Source organism: Convolutriloba macropyga, chromosome 13, assembly GCF_964194025.1.
Source record: "Convolutriloba macropyga chromosome 13, txConMacr16.3, whole genome shotgun sequence".
Taxonomy (NCBI): Eukaryota; Metazoa; Xenacoelomorpha; order Acoela; family Convolutidae; genus Convolutriloba; species Convolutriloba macropyga.
Genome location: NC_134480.1, coordinates 40,736,488 through 40,763,872, shown reverse-complemented (window position 1 = coordinate 40,763,872; position 27,385 = coordinate 40,736,488). Strand labels below are relative to the sequence as shown.

Sequence of the window (27,385 nt, the reverse complement as noted above, 5' to 3'; positions counted from 1 at the left end):
AAAATCTTATAGGTCCTATCAGGACCTGGAAGAACGAGGAAAATTTTTTAAAATGTGTTAAAGATCAGATCGTGAGAGGATCTTTTTGAGAAAAATATGGAAAAAATTAAGGTAAAGTCTGCCGATATCTTGATGAGACTTGAAATATGAAAAAGACGGTTTATAAACCTAGCAAGCTAGGCAAATATTCGGTACTTATGTTTTATCTGTACACACGCCGCAGGACTGGCGGATGCTCCTTTTACGGTTACAAGTAAGTTATAACTTATAACTAATTATATCACAAACATCACAAATCTAATGGCGTTTCTAATTTCTATTCTGAACACGATCTCCGGTTGTTGATTCTTGTTATTAAAAGATGTTGATTCTCTCACTCACGGATGAATTGTTGATCACGCAGTCAGAGGTGTGGTTTTGGGATGAATTTTTTGTTCACTCTTTACACCACCGCACTGTTGTTTCCTCTTCTAATCAAGTTAATTTTACACCGGTGAGATTGTTTTCAGACAATTGATATATACTTTTATTTGCCCGGGCGTAGGAATCTTGAGTAAAGTATGCAAAATTCTGGGCCGAGTAATCTTATACAAAACATGTGCAATGAGCAGTGAACAGTTGCTTTTTTCTCCGCAAAATTCCTGTATATTCGTGCTGTGAATGTGGTAAATTTATATAATTTCGTTAAAAAAATTTAATTCTGAAACTTCATAAATTCCCACTATTCACAGCTGAATTATGCAACCGCTAGACTGATCAGCTGATCAGTGAAATAAGGTAAATTATCGGATAATGTAATGAATGAGTTTCAACCTGGTGATATGAAGAAATGACTTGTTCAGTATTGCCACAGTAAAAAAGAATGACATGTTCAAAATGGTAAACCGTTGAATCCGAATCTGAAAACATTTTTTTCAGCGTTGTTCGCTAAACATTTATGATCCAGTTGCAATTTCTGCTGCAAGGCGCAAATGCCGGCTTTCTTTTTGCATAGATTCTATTTTTTCACAATTCAATTTCTATTTCTGACAGCGATAACGGGCGATGCTCACTCTAAATGATGTCCGTGGACAAATGACCTGAAAAGTACCAGAATTTGAATCATTCAGGCAAATTGTTCTGACCTTTAGTACACCTAAAGCTACCTGAACTTTATTTCAAATTTATGTGAGCATTTATTGAGAAGAACTCGAATTGTTATACATTTTTTAATCAAAAGCGTTCTAATGACAAATTAAATGATGGCTAACAAAATTAATAAATAAATTCATTCTCAAACTGATAGCAAATCACAGAATAAACATACAATCAGTAAGTTATTATCAGTTTGCAAGAGCTCCAATATTAATTCTTACAAATTAATGCCAACAAATACATGCTCTTACTTCGTTATCATAACTGACAAGCGGAAGGAAAATGTAGAATTTAAAATTCGGCTAAAGGGGTTCGGGCGCCTTAGCCTCTAAATTCCAACAAGTATTGTTTTTCTCTATATTAGCCCTCTAGGCGACTTTAATTCTCTTATAGACCTTCTGCCCTAACTAACTTATAAAGAAAAGCGGGCACAATTCTATACTTAGAAAAAAAATTACACCAGCTAACTTCTAGTACTTATGACTACTGGGAAAATTATATCAAGAACGAGCCGAAATCTAACTACGAACTCTTTGTCTTATCAACAGAAAGGAAAGACTTCACTTGCAAAATTAAACTGAAAAGAAGCTCTGAAAATATACAAAAATCAAGCGGTTTATATACTCCGCAAAAGTAAATAATAGAGATATAATCAAATCCGATTTCTTTTTATAAACTTGCCTTATGCGAAAATGTCCCAAAAAGATCACATGGTTGAATAAAGTCTAATCAAAATCAATATTAGTTCAATAAACCGGTTATACAGTTCTAAATGAATTAGCCATTAATCTTTCATTATAATTTAATCGAAACTTCTGAGAAATAACCCAAGGTGAGTACTTTGCTACAATTTCTTAAGTTTTCTTAATTTTCCTAAGATATCTTAAGACAGAACTTCCATATCTACACCACGCTCTTGGATTTAACTATTCTCCCGAAAAGTTACAAAAACATAAAGTACGAAAAATAGATATGAACAAAAATTGTACACTGCACTTTAGTTAGAATCATTTGGAAAACAGTTGTTTCGGTTGTTTCTCTCCGTTTGTTTGTAATCTTTCTAATTGTCAACAATCTACAAAACTCCAAATGTTTCAACGCATGTCCCAATCAAAGTCTTAGACTCTCCTCGGCTCCACATTGTTGCTTTGTACATTATAATTCTACCGAACGATTCTCCTCATTGGGTCACAGCTTGTATTGGGGAACTCTCCAAATGTGCCAAAGAATGCGTTGAAACCCCCTTTCGATGCTGAGTGTCTTGTGTTCTGTTCTTGATTGAAGATGATTCTGACGATGTTTGTTATCATAGTGTCGTAGATCTATGGTGAGCACCTGTTCTGCCTTGCGCTGAACCACATCGCCACTTTGTTTCCTGTCCTTCGCTGGAAACGGTCAATGCGTGTTGGGAAGCAAACAAATTTAGCGGCGCAACAGCCACTACAAAATTGCTTTGAACGTTCTCAACGTGCAGGAAAGAAAATATCTCTCCTTGAAAAAAATCTAACATTATCAACGTAAAAAAAAGTAGATTCCAACTTGCTTTGTTGCAGAACTAGCTGAAAAAAAACTAAATTTTGCGGACCAAAGTACCAATTCTGCAATACATCTTCTGTATGAATCTCCTAGTTACTTTTTAATTATTTTCTATTAGTTGAGTGATATCTGTAAAACCATTTATAATTTTTAAAGTAGCTATGCTGTATCCTGATCTAAGGACAAACTCTAACCACAAGACATTTTACATACAAATAAATAATGCAAACTTACGAGAGACTTTATTCCTGACTAAATCAAAGCTGGTACCGATCATTTTGTATTCTCGAGAATTTGAGTTGGCTCTTTTCTAATTCTCTATTCGGTCTCTGAGTTTACACCAACTCTATCGAATAATCTTAAGAATTTAGAAAAATTGAAAAAAAGGAAAGAGTAATACCGCGGAAAACAACAAAGATTGTACAGCAAGAAAGTGATTTTATAATAAAGAAATTTGGTCGATAAATTTTACTCCACAGAAAAAGTTCATAGCAAAAGCGGTCAAATCGTCGCCCTTTGTATAACCGTGCCCAGACATCTATCGTTTATCTGGGCGGTTAACCGATTATATCAATCGAGGACTGATATAAACACCGAATCTAGGCTTTTGTTATGATGAAACATTTGATTATTCCACTGGTTAATAAAGAGAAAGAAAAGAATTAACAACTTAACGCTTAGTTAGGAGAAATCTTGAACAGTAAAAGAATTTTTTAAATTTAATTTTCGCACCTCACGAACTGTTCACAAAATTCTGAAAATTCACCAGCAAAACTTTAATATCCTAAAATTCCAATCAAAAATCCCGAATCCCATCTCTGTCGCCAATGTATAATTTAAAATTCAGCTAAGGTGGTTCGGGGCCCTTAGCTTCTAAATTCTGACAATTTTTGAAAATAAGTCCTAAGTATTGTTTTTCTCTATGTTAGCCCTCTAGGCGACCTTAATTGTCTTAAAGATCTTCTGCCCTAACTGATTTATAAAGAAAAAACGGGCACAATCCTATACTTAGAAAAGTTAACTTACACCAGCTAACCTCTAGTACTTATGCCTTCTGAGAAAATTCTATCAAGAACAAGCCAAAATCGAACTGCGAACTCTCTGTCTTAGCAACAGAAAGGAGAGACTTCACTTTCAAAATTAAACTGAAAGAAGCTCTAAAAATCTACAAAAATCAAGCGGTTTATTCACTCCGGAAAAGTAAATAATAGAGATATAAACAAGTCCGATTTCTTTTAATAAACTAATCCTATGCAAAAAATTCCCCAAAAATCACTTGGTTGAATTAAGTTTATCCCCAATTTGGTAAGTAACATCTACCTAGAACTGAGAAATGCTAAGTTCATTAAAAGTTCTATATCCGATCAGTTTCACAAAGTCAGAACTGTCATTACTAATAAAATCAATATTTGTTCAATGAACCGCTTATGCAGTTTTTCAAGAAAACGCTTATACAGTTGAACCGCATTGCCACTTCGTTTGCAGTCCTTCGCTGGAAACGGTCAATTCATGTTTTGGGAAGCAAACAAATTTAGCGGCGCAACAGCCACTACAAAAATGCTTTGAATGTTGTCAACGTGCAGGAAAGAAAATATCTCTCCTTGAAAAAAAATCTAACATTATCAACGTAAAAAAAGTAGATTCCAACTTGCTTTGTTGCAGAACTAGCTGAAAAAAAACTAAATTTTGCGGACCAAAGTACCAATTCTGCAGTACATCTTCTTTAAGAATCTTCTAGTTACTTAATAATTATTATCTACTAGTGGAGTGATATCTGTAAAACCATTTATAATTTTCAAAGTAGCTATGCTGTATCCTAATCTAAGGACAAACTCTAACCACAAGACATTTTACATACAGGTAAAAGACTGCAAACTTACGAGAGACTTTCTTCCTGACTAAATCAAAGCTGGTTCCGATCAATATGTATTCTCGAGAATTTGACTTGGCTCTTTTCTAATTCTCTATTCGATCTCTGAGTTTATACCAACTCTATCGAATAATCTTAAGAACTTAGAAAAATTGAAACAAAGGAAAGAGTAATACCGCGGAAAACAACAAAGATTGTACAGCAAGAAAGTGATTTTATAATCAAGGAATTTGGTCGATAAATTTTACTCCACAGAAAAAGTTCATAACAAAAGCGGTCAAATCTTCGCCCTTTGTATAACCGTGCCCAGACATCTATCGTTTTTCTGGGCGGTTAACCGATTATATCAATCGAGGACTGATATAAACACGGAATCTAGGCTTTTGTTATGATGAAACATTCGATTATTCCACTGGTTAATAAAGAGAAAGAAAAGAATTAACAACTTAACGCTTAGTTAGGAGAAATCTTGAACAGTAAAAGAATTTTTTAAAATTAATTTTTGCACCTCACGAACTGTTCACAAAATTCTGAAAATTCACCAGCAAAACTTTAATATCCTAAAATTCCAATCAAAAATCCCGAATCCCATCTCTGTCGCCAATGTAGAACTTAAAATTCAGCTAAGATGGTTTGGGGCCCTTAGCTTCTAAATTCTAACAACTTTTGAAAATAAGTCCTAAGTATTGTTTTTCTCTATGTTAGCCCTCTAGGCGACCTTAATTGTCTTAAAGATCTTCTGCCCTAACTGATTTATAAAGAAAAACGGGCACAATCCTATACTTAGAAAAGTTAACTTACACCACCTAACCTCTAGTACTTATGCCTTCTGAAAAAATTCTATCAAGAACAAGCCGAAATCGAACTGCGAACTCTCTGTCTTAGCAACAGAAAGGAGAGACTTCACTTTCAAAATTAAACTGAAAAGAAGCTCTGAAAATCTACAAAAATCAAGCGGTTTATTCACTCCGAAAAAGTAAGTAATAGAGATATAAACAAGTCCGATTTCTTTTAATAAACTAATCTTTTGCAAAAAATTCCCCAAAAATCACATGGTTGAATTAAGTTTATCCGCAACTTGGTAAGTAACCTCTACTTAGAGCTGAGAAAAGTTAGGTTCATTAAAAGTTCTATATCTGATCAGTTTCACAAAGTCAGAACTGTCATTACTAATCAAAATCAATATTTGTTCAATAAACTGCTTATACAGTTTTAACTTACTTAGTCATTTTTCGTTCTTTATAAATTAGTTCGAAACTTCTGAAAAATAACACTTTGCTATTATTTCTTAAGTTTTCTTAATTTTCTTAAGATATCTTAAGATAGAAATTCCACTTCTACGGAAAAAGTTTTCGACTTGTGATTAGTTTTTATGCTGTGGGCTTAAGAAAACCTCCTTTTTTTATCCTCCTTCAGCCACTAGCGCAGATCTTGAATCACCAAATGCCGTCTTAAATGACGTGAAATTTTTGTACAATGTTTTGTAGCACGGTCAATTAAATGCCTTAAAAAGAGTTTAACTTTGTAAGGTTTGAGAGTTTGAAGTGAGTTTGAGCTTGAAATTGTTCAATCTTCGTGTAATTGGGTTTCTGTTGGCTTTTTTGGCTGGGTTTTTGGATTTATGTTTTATGGGCTCACTGCCGGCGCGGTGTTAAGCGTAAAGTGGCGAAACCTGATAGTTAAGGAAACTCTATTTTTTTAATGATCCAGATGATCTCAAAGTATAATTAAGAAAGAAATGTTGAGGGTCATTGTTGTCTGTGTTGTATTCTGTCGCCAATAAAGATGAAGATTTGTTCATAAAAAATACCTTACTTTGATTTTAACAGGTTAATCAGGTTAATCTATACATAAACAGGAAGTCTCGACTATAATATTGTATTAGTTTGACTGCTAGCGGGTACTTTGTCATTGCCTTAGTCATGTTGTTAAACGCAGCTATGTCTGGGCTGTGAAAAATACAGAAAATAGTTGAATTTATCAAGGTCAATATTAAAACCATGTTTTGTTTCACGATCAGTCCAGCTCTAATTATTTGTAAAAGTAAAGAATAGACGCTTGAATGAAAAATATGGAAACCTACAAATCGGTTCAGGGTAAAAAATTTTCAGCAAAGTCATATGACGTGGCCTGAAAAATCATTGAGCACTAATAATTTGCACACTAAGCAAAGCTTTCCAATTCCAACAGTTAGATTGAGAAATCTTCGGGGATTCTTGCACATAACGCTTATCATGCATGATGCAAGATTCTGACGATTATCTTGCAAGAAGCTTATAAGAACTTACAAGATAGATAAGAGAGAAAATTTGCAAGTTGTAGAATTGTATTTGTCGACAATCAATGTTCTGATGAGTGCAGCCAATTGATTGAAGCTTTGGACTTAAACCAAAAACTTCATATCGACTTTCCAGACAACGTCATGCATGAAACGACTGACCGTAAAACAGTCAAATTTTTTTCTTTAATAATCTCTTTCTCTTTTTTTATACATGAAATAAAAGGAGACAAGACGATACTTGTTGCCGTAAATACAATGTTTAGGTGACTGTAAGCGCTACAAATTTACAGTAAAGCATGTATAAATAAACTGTGAATTTTAGTTTTCAGTATTCGTTTATATTAGTAGATGAACAGTCTTAGTTAAGATTGGTAAACCAGTCACCACACGGACAATAAAGTGTTTTAAATATTCTTTAAAAATGATTCAGTTATCGTTTCTCAAATAAAAATGTCTACACCAGAGTGAAAATATAGGTAAGTACGAAAATTTAATGCCCTTATTATAATTTTCTGTTCGGCACCATTTCCTTGATAGATTTTGAGTCTTTTCCCAGAGACCAAAACAAAAAGTTTTTTCTCTAAACTTTTCTGCTAAAGTTAAGTTACGGTACTTGCAATTTCCTTGCAGTTGAAGTTAAAAATTATTAAAGTCTTTATATAGAATACTATGATATTAAATAAAAGTTTTCCACGTGATCTTTGAAATCTTATAAGAATCTGATAAATATCTTTATTAGACATCAGCAAAAATTTTTGTTACCTAAGATCTTTTTTGTGGCGTGCATTGAAAATAAGCAGGCAGAAAAACTGTATTATTGCACCAGTAGGGTGATTAAACCATCATCCCTTACTGGCAAGTCTAGTGCGCTTACCGCTACATCACTTTGTCTCTAACTGTCGGACTTGGTAATCACTTATAATCTGTTCTCTCACTCTTTACAGTTCCTCGAGGCTTCATCTCTTTAGCCAAGGTTGCGAAGAACATATAGAGCCCCTGTCAAGCTCTTTCAAATTTATCTTATATACATTATACTTTTGGTTATGTTCTCTCTCAACCTTCAGCAGCCATGAATATTTTCGTCGTAAACACTGCGTTGATTTAACTTTTTGTCAATTAAGATTTTTAAGAGTGAAATTTTGTTTACTTTTTTTAGATTAGACAAATATATCTACCAAATGATCAATGAAAATTATGGTGCAATAAAAAACGATAAACAAAGACTGATATCGTTAAGTGTTTTAGCTTTGAATGTCAGTAAATATGGTTGAAATAACTTAAGATGTGACGATTTGCACTTAAAGATGTCCTTTGAAATGATGTTGTTTGATTGTTGAAATGAAGCCAATTACGGAGGGAATGACAGTTATGCCATTGTATAACTGGAGTTGCAATAGCAGACATGATCAGACGATATTCAGTTCAACAAACTTCAGCCTTGTTCCCCTTTTGTTCACGCTTCAAACACTCTTCTTCACTTCTTTCGCTTTTTCTCTTTTTTTAGTCTGTTCTGTTTTCTTTATTCTTTCTCTCTTACTGCCTCTGGGTATTAAAAAGAAAAAGAAACAGCTAAAAATTAACCTCAAAAATTACCCCCATCCCGTACCCCTCCTCCCCCTTACCACCCCGTCTCAACTCCCCCTCCCTCTCCTGTCGACTTATATACCAAAACATCCCCCGGCGCAAAGATGAAACGGTAACGGTAAGGGTAGTGAAAAATGGAAAAAAAAGAGAAAAAAAGTTTCCCAATATAAAAACCCCTCTGCAAGACGCCCCCCCCCCCCCATCCAACCCTCCCTCTCCGGCTTCACTATGTGACAGTCAGGAACGGAACCTAAAACTAAATGGGTAATTAAATGGGAGTTTCTATAATCTGCTTGTTAGAAGTTATAACGAGAGAGAACCCAAAAATTTAACCCCTGCTAGCGTGGGGGTCTTTGCTTCCTCATATTACCCTGTACTTAAGTCCCTGCAGGGGTTGGGGTTGGGGTGGTGATGGTGTGGGGCTGCAAATGGAACCGGATCTTTTATCCCGCCTGCAAGAGAGATCCAATGGCCATCCGGCAACATTATCTCCATCGCGATCAGATCTAAGCCACATATATCAAAATATATCTCCGTGTCTTCAGGCTACCCTTATGTAAAACACTGGCTCTGAGTTCACACAACCCAAGTTGACGAAGCCTAAATTGTTTCTTGAATTCAGCACCATAAATAGATATGGACAGGGTAGCGGCTATAACTGGTTAGCCGGAAGATCGGAAGAGTCTAAATTGTTCGTTTTGTCTTTTGGATAGATTTGAATCCATATTGATAATTTTAGAAAAAGGGTTAAAAATTGGGCGAAATCTTTACATGCAACGTATAACCCTTTATCTTTTTTTTTCATGACGATGTCGATAACCTGATTATCTTTTGTAAATTTTTTTATTAAACGGCGGATGTTTACAATTAATTTACTATTTTTTAGCCTGATTCAGTATTTGTAGATATTATTTGAATAGAGTAAAATTTTAAACTTTTAATTTTTTAAAAGATATCCTGATTTATTGTTTTGTTATATGAGTTTTTTTGTGTGGCTTGGTTTGATTTTTCAATGATATTTTTTAAATTTGAAGTGATTTAATGGTATATTTAATTATGGCCTTATTTAATATTTTAATTTTTTCATTATGGCCTAATTTAATATTTTCAGTTTTTTTAATATTCTAAGTTTTTTAATATGGTCCGATTTAAATTGTTTGATGCATTCTACATTCTGCTAAATGCCCGCTTTACGCGATTAAGGGTAAAATTATGAGACAGGGTTGAACCCAGGGGGAATAATTGATGCAAAATGCATTATGAATGCTGCAGAATGGCTTCTATTTATGTTGAAACAACACCAAGGGCAAAACAACCATAAACATTTCAGTATCTGTTTCAACATCAAATAACGAACTACTGTTTCCTTATTGACCTTTTTCACTTAATACCAAATAAATCCGTAATATCTCCAAAAATTGATAGCTGTTTCAAAAGCTATTTATGATATGGAGAACTGCTTTTCCGCTCTCGGCAAATTTGGGTCGGTGAACCCCCCATTGAATGGTTTTTAAAGCTGATTTGAATCAACTCTTAAAGATCACTGATCTTGTTCAAAACAGGTCATTTTTTGAGTAGGGATATCACATTAAACATATCGCAAATTTTTTTAAAAAATCAGATTTTTCAAAATTTCCAAAATCCAAAAATCTGAACCGGATCAAACTTCACAGAACTATAATATATATGTATTGTGCTGAAAGAATGAGTTCCCAAAATCAACAAAGAATCATGACCCGGACTTCCGTCTCAGAGCATTTCAGGGCTGAACCAGCATATTTTAAGAGTAAAAACTTAATTCAGTTCTAAAACATTGCATCTCCAGAATATTTTATGTTTCTTTATGTGCAGTTTTTCTTCATTATGATTAAATGAAGTCATAGAGATCGGCTAAATTTATCTTGTATAGCCTGAAAATTACTCATTATTAGGTCTCCTCAAACACCTCAAAATTAGGTCTGGGCAGAATTACGCCTTAATTTTGTAGCTTATAACTAGTAATTACAATTGTAGTATAAACACTGTTAATACATAAGCTAGTTTGTGGGCAATTACCACAAAACCCATTTAGTTTAGTGGTTACGACTTGCTACGCAAATTAAAAGTTACGAGTACCCACGCCGAAGTTCGAATCGCATATAAAGCGAACCCTGTTGGCGGGAGTTTAGTTGTTTAGTTGATCATATTAAATTTGATGAAGTCAATTTTACTCCAAAATGAAGACTGGCCAGCGTAAATTGTGACATGAACAGAGTACCGGCGATCCTAAAAAAACAGAAATCTTTAGAATGATTCAGCTCTGATTTGCTCTGACACCAACCTCAGGGAATTTAGATAAAACAATCGGGTTTTGAAAATGATCTTTTAGTGACCTTTGGAAGTGTTCACCCAGATATATTCTAGAATTTTTCGATACCAAGAAACCACGATTTTAAATCACGATTGCTCCAATTTGAGAAAAATTTTGACTACAGCTCATGTATTTTGTAATTAATAGCAACATAAAGAAACGATTTCGAATTTTTTGGAAGAAAATGTGGATCAAATTTTGGGTATCAAGTAGACAAAACGGAAAAAAAACAAGTTAAAAAGTACGTTTAAATAGGTTTAAGTTTGAAAAAGACAATTAATTTCAAATTAAAAAAAATCATCAGCTATGAATTGAAGTCATTGAAAATGCTCCTTTATGTTTTTTATAGGAAACCAGCGATACTTTTGAATATCCAGAATATGTCCTACGAACAATAGAAGAACAAAAACATTGTCAACAAATAATAGATAAAAGTTTTGATAAAAATCAGTCTCCAAGCAATTAACTGATCAGGAGCCACATTTGTAAAATGGGCCTGATTTTAGTTCTATGGGGAGCCGTTTTTATGTGAAAATATTTTTAATGATAAAGTCATTTATTGCAAACTTTCCATAAAGACAAAAATTTTAAAAATTTTATGAAAGATCGTGAATAAAACACAGAAAACCATTGTTTTCGGCGAAAAACAGACATTAAATTTAAATTAGAGATTCAAAAGTCGACAAAACTGAAAAGGTCAATAATATTTTAAAACAATTGTAATCAGAGTAATGAATGACATTAGCTACAGACTGAGTTCCTTGAAAGTCTTTAATGTGGTGTGTTTCCTGCTATTATTGTGATAATGTCACAAGACAATAAAAAGAACGTTAAAAATTTCAAGAAATCTAAAAAGAAAATAAAAACTCGTAGTTTTGAATCAAAAAAACAGTCTATGTGACATAAAAACTCAGTGACTACTGCGTCCTAATTCACTAGAAAGAGGGCGTAGCATTTCTCTTGAAACTAGGCTTCAAGTTGACAGAAATTGGAGACATATCTGGAAAAAGCTCAAACTTCCACTTTTTTTTGATAATTAGTATTTTCAAAATAATAATGGCAATATGCGTTCAATCAAACACTCTAAATAGATAAATTTGTCGCCCAGGGTAGCAAATGAACTCATTATTAGCGAGATAAGTTTTAAAAGAACAAAAAATGAAGAAGTCAAAATTCAATATCAATTAAACATGATGCTGAGGCTATAAACACCATGAGAATATAACTGGAAATAAAATATTTTCATTAGGATTGATATGCAAATAAATCGGATCTGTCAATAATTGAGCAGCAAATTGAAATCATTCAGGTTTCAGGTCAAATATTATTCCGGTAATGAACAAAAAACGCAAAAAAATTAATAATTTAATAAAGACATTGTCCTATTCAGTTTTCATGACTTTTATTTTTTTTAAAACTCAAGATCGGCCCAAATTAAGACTTGATAATGCAGCCCGTTTTTTGAAAAACTTGAAAAAGTGCCAACTTATAATTTTTATTATAAATTGATGAAAAAGTCAAAACATCAATGAAATGAATTTTGGATAATTGTGGAGGTAAATTAGAAACAATCGGCAATTTTTAATTTCAGAACATTCACACAGAAAGCTGAAGCAAAATTATTTTTCATTGGAGTTTGAGATAATTTTGTCAGCAGTTTCAATGTTTGTTTTTCCGGTGAATTTTAAAAAAGTACTATACAGGTGCAGAATTAGTGTATTTTTTTAATGAAAACTGTTAGAGTATGCACTCTAGTAAATAAATTGTGATCATAAGATGGAGCTTGAAATGATAGCTCAATATAAGAGAGCATAGTAAGACTCTCGCAGTATGGACCAGTTGGCTCAGTGGAGAGCACATGATTGCAATCAATTAAGAGCTTGTGGGGTTGCAACCAGAAAAGTTCCCAAACTTTACTCTCACTTTAATGGTGTTCGCATAGAATCAACATAACGAGCAAAGAGTTGCTCTAATAAAAGCAGGCTGAGTTTTGCAAAGTTCAGCAAATATGTGAGCCAAAATTTTAAATTAAGTATTTCAACAACACTGATTAGTCTTTCAAGGTGAAACCAATATCATTATTGTTGACCGTTTAAAATAGTTGTTTAGCAAAATTGACAATAATTAGAGAAAATACTGAAAATGTGAAAAACAACTAAAATCTGTTAAATGTTCAGAAAAGGTTAAGCTTTGATAACTCCGTGATAAAAGGCAAATAAAGAAAATCGTTTTTATTCTATTTTCAACGCCGGAAGATTGATGCCACTCACAATTCTCTACGATGAATGTGTTTGTTGCCCTAAATTGACTGAAAAAAGAAGAACCAGAATCCATTTGGGCTTATAGTTCCAGAGAAGCGGAGATGGGGATACAATTTTTTCTGAGCAAGAATTAATGCCATCCTCCCTCGATCGCTTTAATGAAAAGTGTGCTATTTTTTTCAGAAAGTGTTGGTTTGCTGCAGAAAAATTATCCGTGCTAAACAGTTTTTGTACAATGGCTACGTTTGTTTGTTATCCTGGCTGTTATATGCCAACCAGCTATAGTATGTTCCCGGGTTAATTTTTAGGTCTTCTTCGCTGGTGCTTTTTGTTTGACAGCATTTTTTCTGGTAAAAGATACCAATCATTACAAACTATTATATCCTTGAAAAGATATTGGTAATATCAGAATTGTTTTCAGATTTAACAATTACAATGTGAGGTACCAAGGAAAAGTGGTTCCTCAATTGATAACTTAGAGAATAACACATGCACCTGCTTACTTGTAGGAAACTTTTATAAGAAAATTGACGATCTGGCCTAACTCTTTAAGCTTTTCTTACATTTTTTTAAAAATTAATTTGTTATTACAATTCAGCTAAACATTTTGTTAATGACAAATAGCAATTTCTTTGTGATCTGAATCCCGACTCCAATTTCAAATCCTGTTCAGTTTGACCTTGTTTTATTTTCGGGTATAGATTTCAAACCGACAAATGGCTAACACTCCTACCAAACGAACTATTTAACATTTCGCTCAAATAACCTGCTGTTTTCAAAGCCTAAAGATAAAAACCTCATTCTAGGTTTTTTTATTCTGCACGATTGATTATATATAATTTATTTGATGGCTTGCTCACCAATGATTATTATAACGTGGATAAACTTTAAAACGTTAAAAACTTTATCAGCAGCTGACAAAATGTTTGCAAGAATGTAATTTCATCTATACGTGATTATTAAATTTTTCGTTTCAGGTTTTTGAAAAACAATATTTTAAGTCGGCCAAATAAATATTATGTTAATTGAGAGGTTATTTATTGTTTTGTATCCACGGGGTTTGTCTGTTTCTGTGGTGAGGTTTGCTAACTACATCCTGCTAAGATATCAAATTGCATTATAGTTAAATTAGTTTGCTGCAAAAGCGCATCAAACGTCCTCTGAAAAATGAAGTCGATTAAAGTTGCATGATGAATTGAGGTCTCATGAAACTAGTTCTTTTTCCCCGAGAAGAATTATGCATATATATATATATATATATATATATATATATATATATATATATATATTTCAAATATAAGAGTCAGATGCATTATGACAAGTTGATAAAGTTGCATGCTCATAAAAAAGACCTATGAGAACTTAATAGAACAAGGAGGCTCGGTAATGTGCGTTCGCAAATAAAAAAAATGTTTTATCGAGTAGTATCAAAGCCAGAAAACTATAACTTAACGCGTTAAACAGCAAACAATTTTTAAAATTTAGTTCATTATAAATAAGCTGATGAATAACCATTCTTTCTTTGCTGACCCTAAGCTATACGTTGACCAAAATAAGAGAAAAATTGTGGCAAAGTTCAATAAGCAATTGTTCATTTAATAAGCAAACATTTTCAAAAGTCAAAATGACCACAACCTTTCGAGTAGCGAAAATAGATGCAATAATTTAGAACTGCTTAGCAAGCCATCTGGATCTATCATCAGTAAGCTTTAATGTGAATTGTTCTGTTCTTTAATTAACATAAAGAGCTCTTAATTTTTTTTAAAAAAGAAAGACAGACTGATTACAATCCGAATTTTTAATTGATTGTATTAGTCCAAGATTGCAACAAAACCAACCCCGCTACTGTTGTTCGTACAATTAGAGCACTCAATTGTTTCGAATGCTATAAATCTAGATAATTTGTTAGTAAAAAATCAAAAATAAATGCTGCGTTTTTGATTATCATAGAGAAAAGTTAACAAAAAACGGCTAAATTTTGATTCTAGACTACCCTCAATAGAAGTGGAAATAAAACTAGCTGTCTTTGCAGTTTACAAGGATTATGTTTGGTTTGTTGTTTTCGGGGTGTGTACTTCGGGAAAGTTTAATCAAAGTGGACTAAAGAAGCTTATTTCGGGCAATTTTTGATGAAAAAGGCTGAATTTTGAAAAATTTAGCCATAATTTTAGCCAGAAAAACTTAATGAAAAATGTCAACACTACTTTTTCTGTCTCTTGAATTAAAATTAACAGTACTATTGTCAACAATTTTTAGCAAAATTGACGAAATTTTAGGCGAAAATCTGGAAAATGTGAACAAAAACATCGGAAATCCATCAATTATTCGCAAAACTTCAACTAAAGATAACTCCTTCTAAAATACGAATTTCAAAAAAATCTTTTTAATTCCATATTCTACGCTAGAGGCACTATTTAATGATACCACTCACAACTCTGTACGATGAATATATCGATCGGTCAAAATTGACTGAACGAAAAAACCCATTTGAGTATACAGTTCCTCCCCTCTCAAGAGGGTCGGAACAAAAATACTGATAGAATAATGTTCTATTTACCGTGGACTTAACACGAATGAAAAAATGAACGAACCTCAGTTCTGGGATCTTTTCTGCTAGCCCTCATCCCCCCGCCCCCGCCCCCAACCCGCCACGCCTATGTAACCGTTGTTTTAGCACCCACAAAATCGAAGTTTTCGCGAGTTGTAAGACGATATCAGCATTTCATTGAAACCACTGTCTAGGTAGATTGAAGGTATTTTTAGAATAGTGTCCTGAAAAAACTTAACAAATCGAGCCCTTATTGAAACTGATATCACCAAAAATGATAAAACAAAAAAAAATTACTGATGCTTATGTTATATGCAACAAGTTTTCATGGAATGCGTAATCCTTTCGAACCAAACTATGCTAGCTTTTAAAAAAGGCATATTGTTCATATATGTTTATGTATAAAGTTACTTAAGTTTAAAAGTATGCTTTAACATGTATAAATTGGGGTGCAAAACTAAACGGGGGTTCTGCCAGAAAAGATCCCAGTTCTGTTTAAAAGTTTTTAATGACTTTTTTTTGTAATTACAGTTTTGTAAGGATTTGTTAATAACCACGCGGTTATTTTAGATTAAATGTCTCAAACTATAAAAAATTAAATATATCCAGGTATTTAGTTCATTTTTTCACAATGGGACACAATTTCTTTGTTTTATGTGCTTTTGAAGTTTACTTGGCGATTTACCCAATTCCATTTTACCCAATGCCAACATATCAAATGCCATTATAACAAATCTGCCATTTTGCCCAAAGTCATTTTACTGAATGCCAATTTGACGAATGCGCATTGACTTTTGTTCAATTATCCGATTACAAACTAGGATTCGCTGTTAGAAGGATTTGTTGACATACTTGAATGGACATTTAATCTCATGTTCGGTTGTCATAGTTTTATATCAAGTCACACGGGCCATTTAATTTTATACTTGGTTAAAAATTACTTCTTGTAATATTAACAATAGGGTGAATTAAATTTGGCATTGGGCACATTGGCAGTTTGGATATAATGGCTTTGGGTATATTAAAATTGGGTAAAATAGTATTGGGTAAATTACCCAGACTCAATTTTTTGGAAATCTAAGAGACTTTAACGCAATTTAGTCTGCTTTTCTCTTCAGATTTGGTCGCTTTTGTGCGTCTTGATTTGTGGGCGTTGGGTCAGTTTTTTGAAAAGGAGTTTAATATTTCTAACATTTTCTTGAAGCATCTCATTCACCCAACTGATTCTTTTATTTTGCGCCTATAACAAATTGCCACAACCCTCTACGTCCATCAAATCGAACGTTGTTTTGTTGTATATAGTTACAGCGGACAAATTACGCGTAGATGATGATGGCATAATTAACTACTGAAACTACCAGTGCAAGTTTTTTCATTTTTTTTGCTCCAAAATCTATCCCTTTACATTCGGATTTTGAGCAAATCCAAATGGCAGTAAAAATAGCAAAGCCGTGTTTGATAATTATTAATAATTTTTTCAAGACTTTGTTCAACTCTTTGAAGAACTGTATATCGTAAATCACTTTACAATTTTTCATCATTGCTAATAAATTTCTACTTACTCTTTTCACAATTTCATTTCTCAGTTTTTGTTCCAACTTCATTCACATTTTGTAGCTTTAATTCGCAACATAATAACAAAAGTATAAGAGTACATATGCTGCTTTGTATTGTGTTTTATGATGATTTTTGCAAATCTGCTGTCAAAATTACAAATCGCTTAAGGAAAAGCTTTGACTTTATTACAGCTCAAATTTTCCCAATTTATTCATTATCAAGAACGTCAAATGACTTTTCCTGACCGAGGCCGGCCTCTTTGAAGTTCGCAGACACATTCTTCATAACAAGGCAATCGCTATCAAACAAATTCAATAAACACGGGTAGTAAGACAAGCTAGCGGCCTTTTTGTTCTCATGTTTGGCCGGGGCAGTTTATTGAAAAATGAAAACACGCGTGATGGAGATTAATAAAATAGTTACAAAGAGAATGTGAAACCTAATCAAGAATTGAAATCTGTTCAAAGCCCCACTTTTATTTCAAAGAATTAGTGCCTGCTGTCTAAATCAAGAACAATATTGCCCTTTGCTTCCCTTAGAATTTAATTTTAATTTAGAAACTATGCTGTGACATTTTCCTTTTTTTCAATTTGAGCTTGAATTCTCTAGAACATGTTTGTCCATGTTAAGGTCTTTGGTCATAATCGGCTTGGGGGGTAACGATCATAATGATAGTCTTTGCCGGGGGAGGAAGTGGGGGGAGGGAGGTTGGTCAATGATTTCATTATAACTCGGATGATTACCATAATCAAACCCCCCCCCCTCCAAAGGCTAATGGCTGATCATGGCTGTTTATCGTCCGATTCTGATAATAAGCGATATGAAGGTCTTTGATTTTCAATATGTATTAGCAAACTGCGTTTTTCTTGAATTTTCCGAAAAAAAAACTGGATTTTATCATCGGAGTTTTCTACTTTGTACGTCTGTAACCCCCCGGTTCATTTACCCCATTTCCCACATCCCATTTTCCCTCATACAGCCCCTGTCCCCCCTCCCCCATTGAAACAATAAGTTGGTTAACTTTAGTTAACTTAATACCTATAAATCAATACCATTAGTACAAAATGGCTGTATGACAAAACTGGAAAACCGAAAAGAGGCTTCTCATAAAACAGACAGACTCAAGACTCTGATAAGACACATAGACCGTTAATTTGCGCCAGAGTAAATAACTGAGTCCCATCCTGCGGCTCCTCCCTGGTTAAGTCTAACGGGAGCGACCTTTATTATGAATAACAGACCAACGACTTCTAATTGAAAATCATTAACCGTTATTGAAGAAATGGTCAATCAAACACAAAATGGCCAGCCAGGCATCTCTTTGCTACAATGAAAGGTACCAAATTGTGTCAAAAATTATCTTATTAGTAGCAATTGTTGGAAAATTTTTCAACAAGACTGTCTCATAATCAAAAATAAGAAAAACAGTCAAAGCATATTGATAATTATTCAGTTATTATTTACTTGTCCTGAAACAAGGGATTTATGATCGAAAAGGTTTCCATTATTTTTGTCGAGCATTTCATAATTTTCCCCATTTTTTCATTGCTTTTCAATGATGGCTGAGTTCCTGAGGCTAGTTCATGCATTGCTTTAAGCCTTAAAAAAATGCGAACATTTTTTGTATCCTACATATAAACACATTATTGCTCCACACATTATTCAATCACCTTCTTTTTTTCACCACTGTAATCTGAACAACGACTGATATGATGCAATGAACTAACGTGATTCAAAATGCCTAACGTAAAAAGTTGCTTATCGTTTTGTGAATATCTGGAACCTATAGGAACTTCATGCACTTTATATAAAATTTAATTTAGATACCTTCAATCATGCCATGTCAACTCAAGTTTCATTTTTGAGCAAAGCTTTTGTCCCCGACTGTTTTTTTCCGCCTGCAATTTTATAGCAGATTGTCATATTTCGTTTGCTGTTTGCCGTAATTTGAAATCAATAATGAATTTTGTTTAACAGAAAATGAAATGCTCTCGTTTACTGACCATTGTTTTATTTCAAAGAATCAGAATTTTGCAACTAACTTCCTAAAGTCAGTACTTGGGGTTGATAACCTAACAACAGTGTACCAATAATCTAGAACCATGGAGGAAAATAAAAAAAACAAAGAGTTTTATTAGTTAATACTCAGAAACATTCCAGACCAAAGTTCAATCGTGATGTTGCACAACAGCACTGGTTATCAATTTGTCAAACAAAAGAGGCAAAGGAAATGTTTCGTAGATTCATCAAAATATCTGAACAGTTTTTGAGTTCACATGCATCCTTTAAAATCAAAGAAATAATAACAGAAAAGAAAAAAAGAATTGTTTATCAAGGTATTACATTGTGTGGTGAAAGAAAAATACGTAAAATAAAAAATTGAGAGAGCTTCTGATCATTAGTTCAAAAGAGCAACAGAATTTCATCAAAAACAAAATTAACTGTTGTCACTTTGAAAAAGTTGATAAGTTAAAGAAAAGCAACCGGATTTTTTTCAGCAAAAAATAATTTTTAATCCAAGAAATGTATTAAACAGTTTCCTCTGTGATAGAAAACAGTATGTTCAAGACCACTACGCAAAATCAGATTGAGCTCAACCAAATCATGACGTGTCTTGGCTAAAAAGTCTCAGGAAAAACCTTAAAGTTCAGTGTTTTTGTTTTTCTCTATGTGCCATTTTAGAAGTAACTAAACAGATCAGTATATGCGAATTCATCTTAAATGAGCAAAAAACGAGTTTGAATGTTATCAAAATGACAAATTATAATGCTCTGAAACCATGCTTTAAAAGCTCTTTGTCTGGAGCCAACTGATAAGTGCATGAGCGTAAGTCTAATTAATTAGTGCTAAAAAATTTACAAACCAAATTTAGCTGTAAAAATTAGCAAAAGCATACTCAGTCGGATCTTTATAATTGAGTTATCGCAAATTTCTCCAAAAACAAGAAAGAGTTGTTTTAAATCAGCTTGTTTTGTCTATTTGTTTTTGCATTTGATTGCTCTTTTTTCCAGAATTTCTCGTGTTATTCTATTACAGAAATCACAAAAAGATAATTTGGGGTAAAAAAAATTGTGTTCTTAAAGTCAAGTTTGATATTGGCAGAAATATTCTCAGTGAAACCCAAAAAACTTTCATCAGAACTCCAAACAACCAAACTAGCGTTTTTTTTATTTCTTCTCGCAGACAAAAAGTCCGTTGTAATCAGAGCTTCAAAATAGTCTTTATTATACCGATCAATGTGAACCACCATACTCTCAGCCTTGTAGCTGTAAGAATTCAAAACAGTCTACCAAAGCTTCAACTTATTCGGAAGGTAAAGCAAAGCAACCTATAATCCAACAGCGTATAAGCATTGTTAACGTATTAAAATCACGGCGAGCATATCAACGTTTTAACTCATCGATGATAGCAACAACGTGTCAGCATTATCGGTGTACAAAGCAAAGTGTTCTGCCAAGCAAAGGAAAACAATTCAACGTAGAAGCTATAATACGTACATAGCAACAAGTGTTTTTTAGACGGCAAAGTCTTTTTGTTCATTTAACTGATATCAGTCTAGCTTTGATACTTGAGATCAAAGCTGGTCACCATTCTATTCGAAACCGTGCACAAAACCGAAAATTATTAAGTTCAAACGAGCCTTACTTGATAGGTTTATTTATTAGGTTTAACGAAATTATGTTATTTGCACCTAAGCTTTTTTCCTAGCTTTTTACGTAGATTGGACGCAATTCTATACGTATTTAAGTACTCGATTCTGATTGGCTAACAATCTCTCGCTTTACTCAGTAACATCCTCCGGCCCAGAAGAAGATGTTGGGAGAATCGGTACTAATTTTACAAGCGGGCGAACGAGCGATCCGGAGGACGTGCGCAATACGGCGGAACGTGCGACGCTGTCGGAACCGTAACGAAGTTCGGTGATCAGAGTAGTAGGGTAGTAACCCCTTGGGTTGGTCTCTTCAACTACCCAAACCAAATCACCGGTCTTAAGGTGATGCTCGGCAGGCGTCTGCCACTTAGAACGTCGGTTCAGTGTCGGGACGTACTCTTTGATCCAACGAGACCAAATTGCGTTAGCGTAAGATTGCGCGCGGGCGTAACGCTTACAATGATCAAACTCATCTACGCCAATGATTGAAGGGCGACTACGGGCTTGGTTACCGAGAAGAAAATGATTAGGTGTTAATGCGCCTAGGTCGGACGGGTCGGTGCTTACGAGCGTTAACGGACGTGAATTAAGTGCGTGCTCGACGAGACAAACAGTAGTGTTCAAGACTTCGTCCGTGAGACGACGATTAACAAGGATGGTGTAAAGTATTCGCTTAAAATTACGTACCAGCCTCTCCCAGATGCCACCTTGGTGTGGCGCACTGGGCAGATTGAACGTCCACTTAATGCCTTTGTGGGCAAGTTACACGGCGATGTTGATGGCGTTCCACTTTTCGATGTTCTCGCGTAGTTCTTTTTCCGCGCCAACAAAGTTAGTACCATTATCAGACCAAATATTGGCCGGTGTACCCCGACGGGAGACAAACCGCTCCACTCCCATTACACACGAACTGGCGTCCAGGGACGGAACGATTTCAACATGAACTGCACGAGTAGTTAGGCACGTGAAGAAGAAACCCCACCTCTTCTCGGTAGTCCTGCGTACAGTAACGTAAAATGGGCCGAAGTAGTCGAACCCGGTGTTCGTGAAGGGAGGAGACTGGAAAGCGAGTCTTTCTATTGGGAGGTCAGCCATGATTGGTTGGATAGTGGCAGCTCGGAACTTTCTGCACGTGACGCAGTTGGATTTAATAAAACACAGTGAGGATCGTAATTTGAGGATGTTATAGCGTTCTTGTGCTTTAGCCCGCAGCTAGTCAATACCTTGATGATGATGTTTAACGTGGTTGTGCCTAAGTAACAACTTTACATATGCATGGCGTGCGTCGAGAACGATAGGATGTTTTACATCAAAGTCACCTTCGACCAACCGTTTGATGCGGCCGGCCGATCGGATTAGACTATTTGGCCCGATAAAGGGAGAAAACGGAGCAAAACGGCTATTCCGTTTAACGGGTTTGTTTTCGAGGAGATCTTTTCTCTCTGCGTTGAATGACTCCCCTTGCACAAGATACTGGAGATGACGCTTGGCTTCATCCCCAGTATCGGCTTCATCTCCAGCACAAGATACTGGAGATGACGCTCGGCTTCAAGAACTGTACTTATCAACGAAAATTAGTTGTGGGGCGGTTCCTTAGTTGACTTGGTTACGGATGCGGCCAATGATGTATTGGTTTCGTCAATTTCCTTAGTTACTATACCAAGTTTGATGTTTTTAACTACTTCGATGCTTGGTTCGAATGGGAACTCCTTGGTTCTTAAGAAATCTGGACCCCTCAGCCTGCTACTTGATTGCAAAACCTCAGCGGATATACCACGAGTACCGGCATCTGCCGGATTATCGCTTGAGGCAACGTGGTTCCATTCGTCAACGCTAGTGTTTTCTAAAATCTCGCATACACGGTTTGCAATAATAATTGGGTGCTTGCTTGTAGAATTAAGCCACTGCGAGACAGTAGTGCTATCGGTCCACATAAAAACTTGGTTAACATGCACAGTAAGGGCTGGACAGATGTCTCGTTTCAACCGAGCGGCCAGTAGGGCGGCTTGTAGCTCTGGCTTTGGAACTGTCATTACCTTCATAGGTGCTACGCGAGCATTACCCGAGACGAACGTAAGCTCCGTTTGCGGCCCACTCGAAGTAGTTACTTGGGCTCAGAGAAATGCAACGGCACTGAAAACTTCTTGCAAACTATCGCCAAACATGTGTAGTTCCAGGTGTTCAAAGTTTCCGGAAAAGTAGCTCCTTGGTATTGTGATTTCGGCAAGCTTGGGTAGTTCTACACTCCATTCGAGGAACCTTTCAACGGTGTCTTTTGGTAATTTTTCTTCCCAGTGCTGCCCGCTGACGCGCCAGATGTCCTTTATTAACAATCGGGCACCAACAGTAAATGGTGCTACTAGGCCGATGGGATCGAATACCTTAGACACTAGGCCCAATACCAAGCGTTGTGTTAAAGACTTTGTTACTGTACTGGAGGTACCCCGACTCACAACTAGAGTATCATTGTTGTGATCCCATTTCAACCAAAGCACGTGCGAAGATTCTTCCTTAGATGAGGCAATTACTTTTGGTTCGGTGGACTGAGGTGACACATCAATTCGATCAGCCAGATTTGGTACCTTGCTTACAAACTTAGTGAGCTTGAACCCACCGAGATGGAGAAGATGCACCAACTCCTTCGATCTTTTGAGAGCTCTCTCAGGTGACTTCACCGAATCCAAGTAATCGTCGATGTAGAAGTTTTCTAGGACGGCTTTGGTTGCTTCCGGGTACTGAATGACATTGTCTCGTGCCATGCGTTGCAATGCATAGTTAGCGCATGTGGGCGAGTCGTTAGCCCCAAATATATGGCGCGTGTATTGATACACTACAACATATGTTCTGGGGTCCTGCCGCCACAAAAAACGCAGTGATGGCTGGTCGCAGTCAGGGACACCCACTTGGAAGAACACTCGATATCTGCGGACACGGCAAATTGATGTTTACGGAACCTAAGGAGTACATGGATTAGGTTTTGGAGCAGGTCGGGGCCAGTGAGCAAAGATTTATTCAAAGAAGTACAGTGGAACTTTGCTGCACCATTTAAAACCCTACGCACTTTCCCCGGTTTGTTCGGGTTGATTGCGGGATGATGTGGTAGGTACCACTCTTTATCCGACCGCTGCTCGACCTTGTCAGCATCAGGGACTGTAATCAAGTAACCTTTTCCCAAGTCTTCACGGATGGTATTCGCATAATTTTCTTTCAATGATGTATCTCTCGAGAGCCGCTTTTCGAGAGACTTGAGCTGTACCAGTGGTAAAAAAAAGTTATTTGGGAGCTGGATGTTGTCATCTGCCCATAAAATTCCGTCATCGTATCTTTGGCCGTTATGGAAACTTGTTGTTTCAAGTATTTCCTGCGCGCAAGCATCGGCTGCGGATCGTGGGTCAACTTGCTTGAACGCGCCGTACAAATCCATTTTATACCAAGATTTAACCTGACAAGCTAATTATAAATCCTGTTCAATGTTGGCTTTGAAACACGTCGAGACTAAACTTGAATTTGACGGGAGTGGGCCACTTAAAACCCAACCTATGGGCAAGCGGAAAGCGAATGATGAGAACTTTTCGTCGGCTGAAAATTACTCTAACGGGCAGATGGAATGGTATCATCTCAATTTCTCCATAGCTATATCTTACTTCTTACTGGATCTAGGACTGCCAGATGTGGCTACGTTTCTTGCATGGACTTGACGTCAATGATGTCGGAACCTACGTTTAATGTTTCCCTCACATAGGGACGCACAGTGAATGCTTCGAAGTCTTTGTCTTTGTGAGGTGTCACAGTCAATTGAACTACCTTTGTGTCGATCAGTTCTTCCTTGTTTATATCCTTGACGGTCAGTTTTAATGCGTTACCCTGCAAACCAAGCCTATCTGCGAGACTATCGGACACCCAAGAGTTACTGCAAGCGGTATCGCATAAAACCAACGCCGTAGTACTAGTACGAGAAGAATTAGTAAGTTTCAGTTCCGTGACCTGAAGGAGGCCTTTGACATCCGTCACGGAAGACAAAGTGGTTGTTTTGCTTGGTTGCTGTTGACCGGTAGATGGCCTACTAGTACCTGTTTTCGACTTCGAAGTGTTGATGTTGTTGTTTGTTGAGGGTTTAGCTGGAAAAACCATTTCAGCTCCGTGAAGTAAGGTGTTATGGGAGGTGTTGCAACCATCTTTTCTACATTTACGGGGATTTTTGCACTGCCTGAACATATGTTTATCCCGCAAACAAGAGAACCAGAGCTTTGCATCAGCCACGACCTTGGCTCTCTGCCATGGAGTCTTTTCCTTAAAGACACGGCATTCCCACAGCCGGTGGCTGTCTTTGCATACAACGCAACTAGAGATTGGTGGTGACGCACAACTCTGTTGCGGCTTAACACTACGCTTGTGTTGCGTATTTGCTGCAAATGCCTTCGAAGCAACTTTTGATCTTGTTACTGAGTTGCTGGTATCCTCAGTCCTTGCTTCAAATGCGGTATTCTTCATTAAATCGTGCGCTTCGGCCTTTTCCTTTAACCAGTCGTTGAAATCCAGAAGAGTAGTTTTCACCCAACGCTTTTTGACCGTGAAGAGTGACCACGATTCCTTCATATTTGGTGGAAGCTTATGTACGGCCGTGTTGAGAAGCGCAGCACTCGTTAAATCTGAATAGTATGAGAGCGATTTAAATACCCTGACAAGACTTGAAATGCACCCTGAATAGTTAATGATGTTGTCGCTATTTTGCATCTTCAATGGTGGAAAGCTGCTGAGTTTGTCCAAATGGGCGCTTACAACCGCCTGTGGTTAGCCAAATTTATGTTCTAAGGTCCTCAGTGCGTCATTGTACATTGCGCCGCAGGAAGGTAGGCGAACTCAGCTATAGCTGTTTTAGCTTTACCAGATACGAGGGTCTTAAGGTATGTCAATTTCACATCATCAGTTAGGGACTGAGAGTCAATTGCGCTTTTAATTTGACCATACCATTCGTGCCACGGGATCCCCGTTGTATTAGGACAATTTCCATTCGGGAAGCGGATCATTCCTTTTGCTATTTAAGGCGTCAGTGAATGCCTTAATCAAGCTTGTTTTTTCAGATGCTGGCACTGGAGGCGTGGGATGCGGTGGGCCACCCCAGCACAATGGCATCGGAGCATTATGCCCGTATGTTGGATGTATAACCGGCGTGACAAAAGGTGGCGCGATGTTAGTTGTTGTACTAAAGGTGTTAACGGGGATATTACAGTTTGCTGCGTGGTTGCCATTAAGATTTTGTTGTACATTCAATTGCAAGATCGGATGGCTGATGACGGGGTTAACTGTGCTTGGGGGTAAGTTCGGTTGAACGTTGCTGAAGACAGATGCATTATTTTTCGCCTGGTTTACGTTTGGGGGAGTATTGTGAAGAAAACGCCACAAATTTAAATCGGGGTGATGGTTAAGGGGACGCTTGGGTGCTGTAGGACTTGGACAAGGCGGTCTTGAGGTGAATGGACAATGTTTTGTTGTGGAATGTTGGGGATGGGTAAGTAAGTTGTTGTGCTCGCTGGAACGGGCGACGGAATCACGGGAGGCGGAGGATTAAATAATTGTTTAGACGGAAATACGGGCGGCGGGTTCACGAGTGGGTTTAGAGGTGGAGGGACATTATGGGGGGACTGGGCAATAGGGACTTGTGTTTGGTGTGGAATGTTACTTGGAGATGGATTCAGTAGTTGCGGAACATGAGGCATGGACATATGTAATTGACAAGTCACACTGGAGCTTTCCGTACGTAAAAACTGATTTACTTGTGGGTTTATTGAAAATTCAGGTACAAAAAAGGAGTTCGTTGGAGCCAAAACGGGTGTCGGTGTCCGGGGAGGTTGCATAGGTGGCTGAAGTGGTGGGAATGCGAAATTTTGTACGTCGACTGGTACTTGGTTCACTGGGTTCACCTTACCACTTCCTGATGGACTGTCTGCCTGCTCGACCCTTTGATCACTGAGTGATTGCTGCAGTTGAGCCTGGAGATATTCCTGGTGCAACGCTTCTTGCTGGGCGACAGAAATTGCAACTCCCGGCCGTGTATACTGAGAAAGCTTTTCAAGATGATTTAAGTTATCGGCAACATTACTTGTGTTTTCTGGAGGATTACTAGGGGCAGTATCTTGAACAGGAGGGTCAGCGGTTGCTGAACCAGGACGAGAAAAATTTAACTCACTTGCAGCAGTCAATGAATTACCTGAGGGAAAAGAATTTACCCACTCCTGAACAAGTCCCTGACTTCTATCTGATCCCCTATCTTTAATCAAATTCATTTCACTTGAGTGGTGACTAAACAAAGAATGATTATCCATTAATTCAGCCTCATCTAATTTACATGCGGCAAAACGCTGGCGGTGGTCCTTCTCCACTTCTTGAAGTGCCATCTGCTCCATTTGTATTTCAAGCTCTTTTTTTCTCATGGCAATTTCGTGTTTTTATTTAGCGAGGCGCATGGTAGCTTGTTCTTGTTTCTCGGCCTCTTCGCGTTTTAGTTTTGCCATGAGAAAGTTATGTTTACGCTGGCTAGACATTGATGTTGTTCGGCGTGAACTTCTCCTAGACTGCCCTTGAGGATTAACGCCCTCACATACGGTGTCTCGG

The 27,385-nt window shown here is 36.5% G+C and overlaps 1 protein-coding gene across 3 annotated transcripts in view; it reads left to right on the top strand.

Moving 5' to 3' along the window:
* Positions 1–27,385, top strand: part of LOC142352168 (uncharacterized) — a 90,145-nt gene that overhangs the window by 23,860 nt on the left and 38,900 nt on the right. For 2 of the 3 annotated variants that reach the window (XM_075404573.1, XM_075404571.1), the window contains one exon: positions 224–253. The exons of the other annotated variant lie outside the window; for it this stretch is intronic. In XM_075404573.1, the coding sequence (XP_075260688.1) occupies positions 224–253 (30 nt within the window). The remainder of the gene's footprint in view (positions 1–223; positions 254–27,385) is intronic. 3 annotated transcript variants of the gene reach the window in all.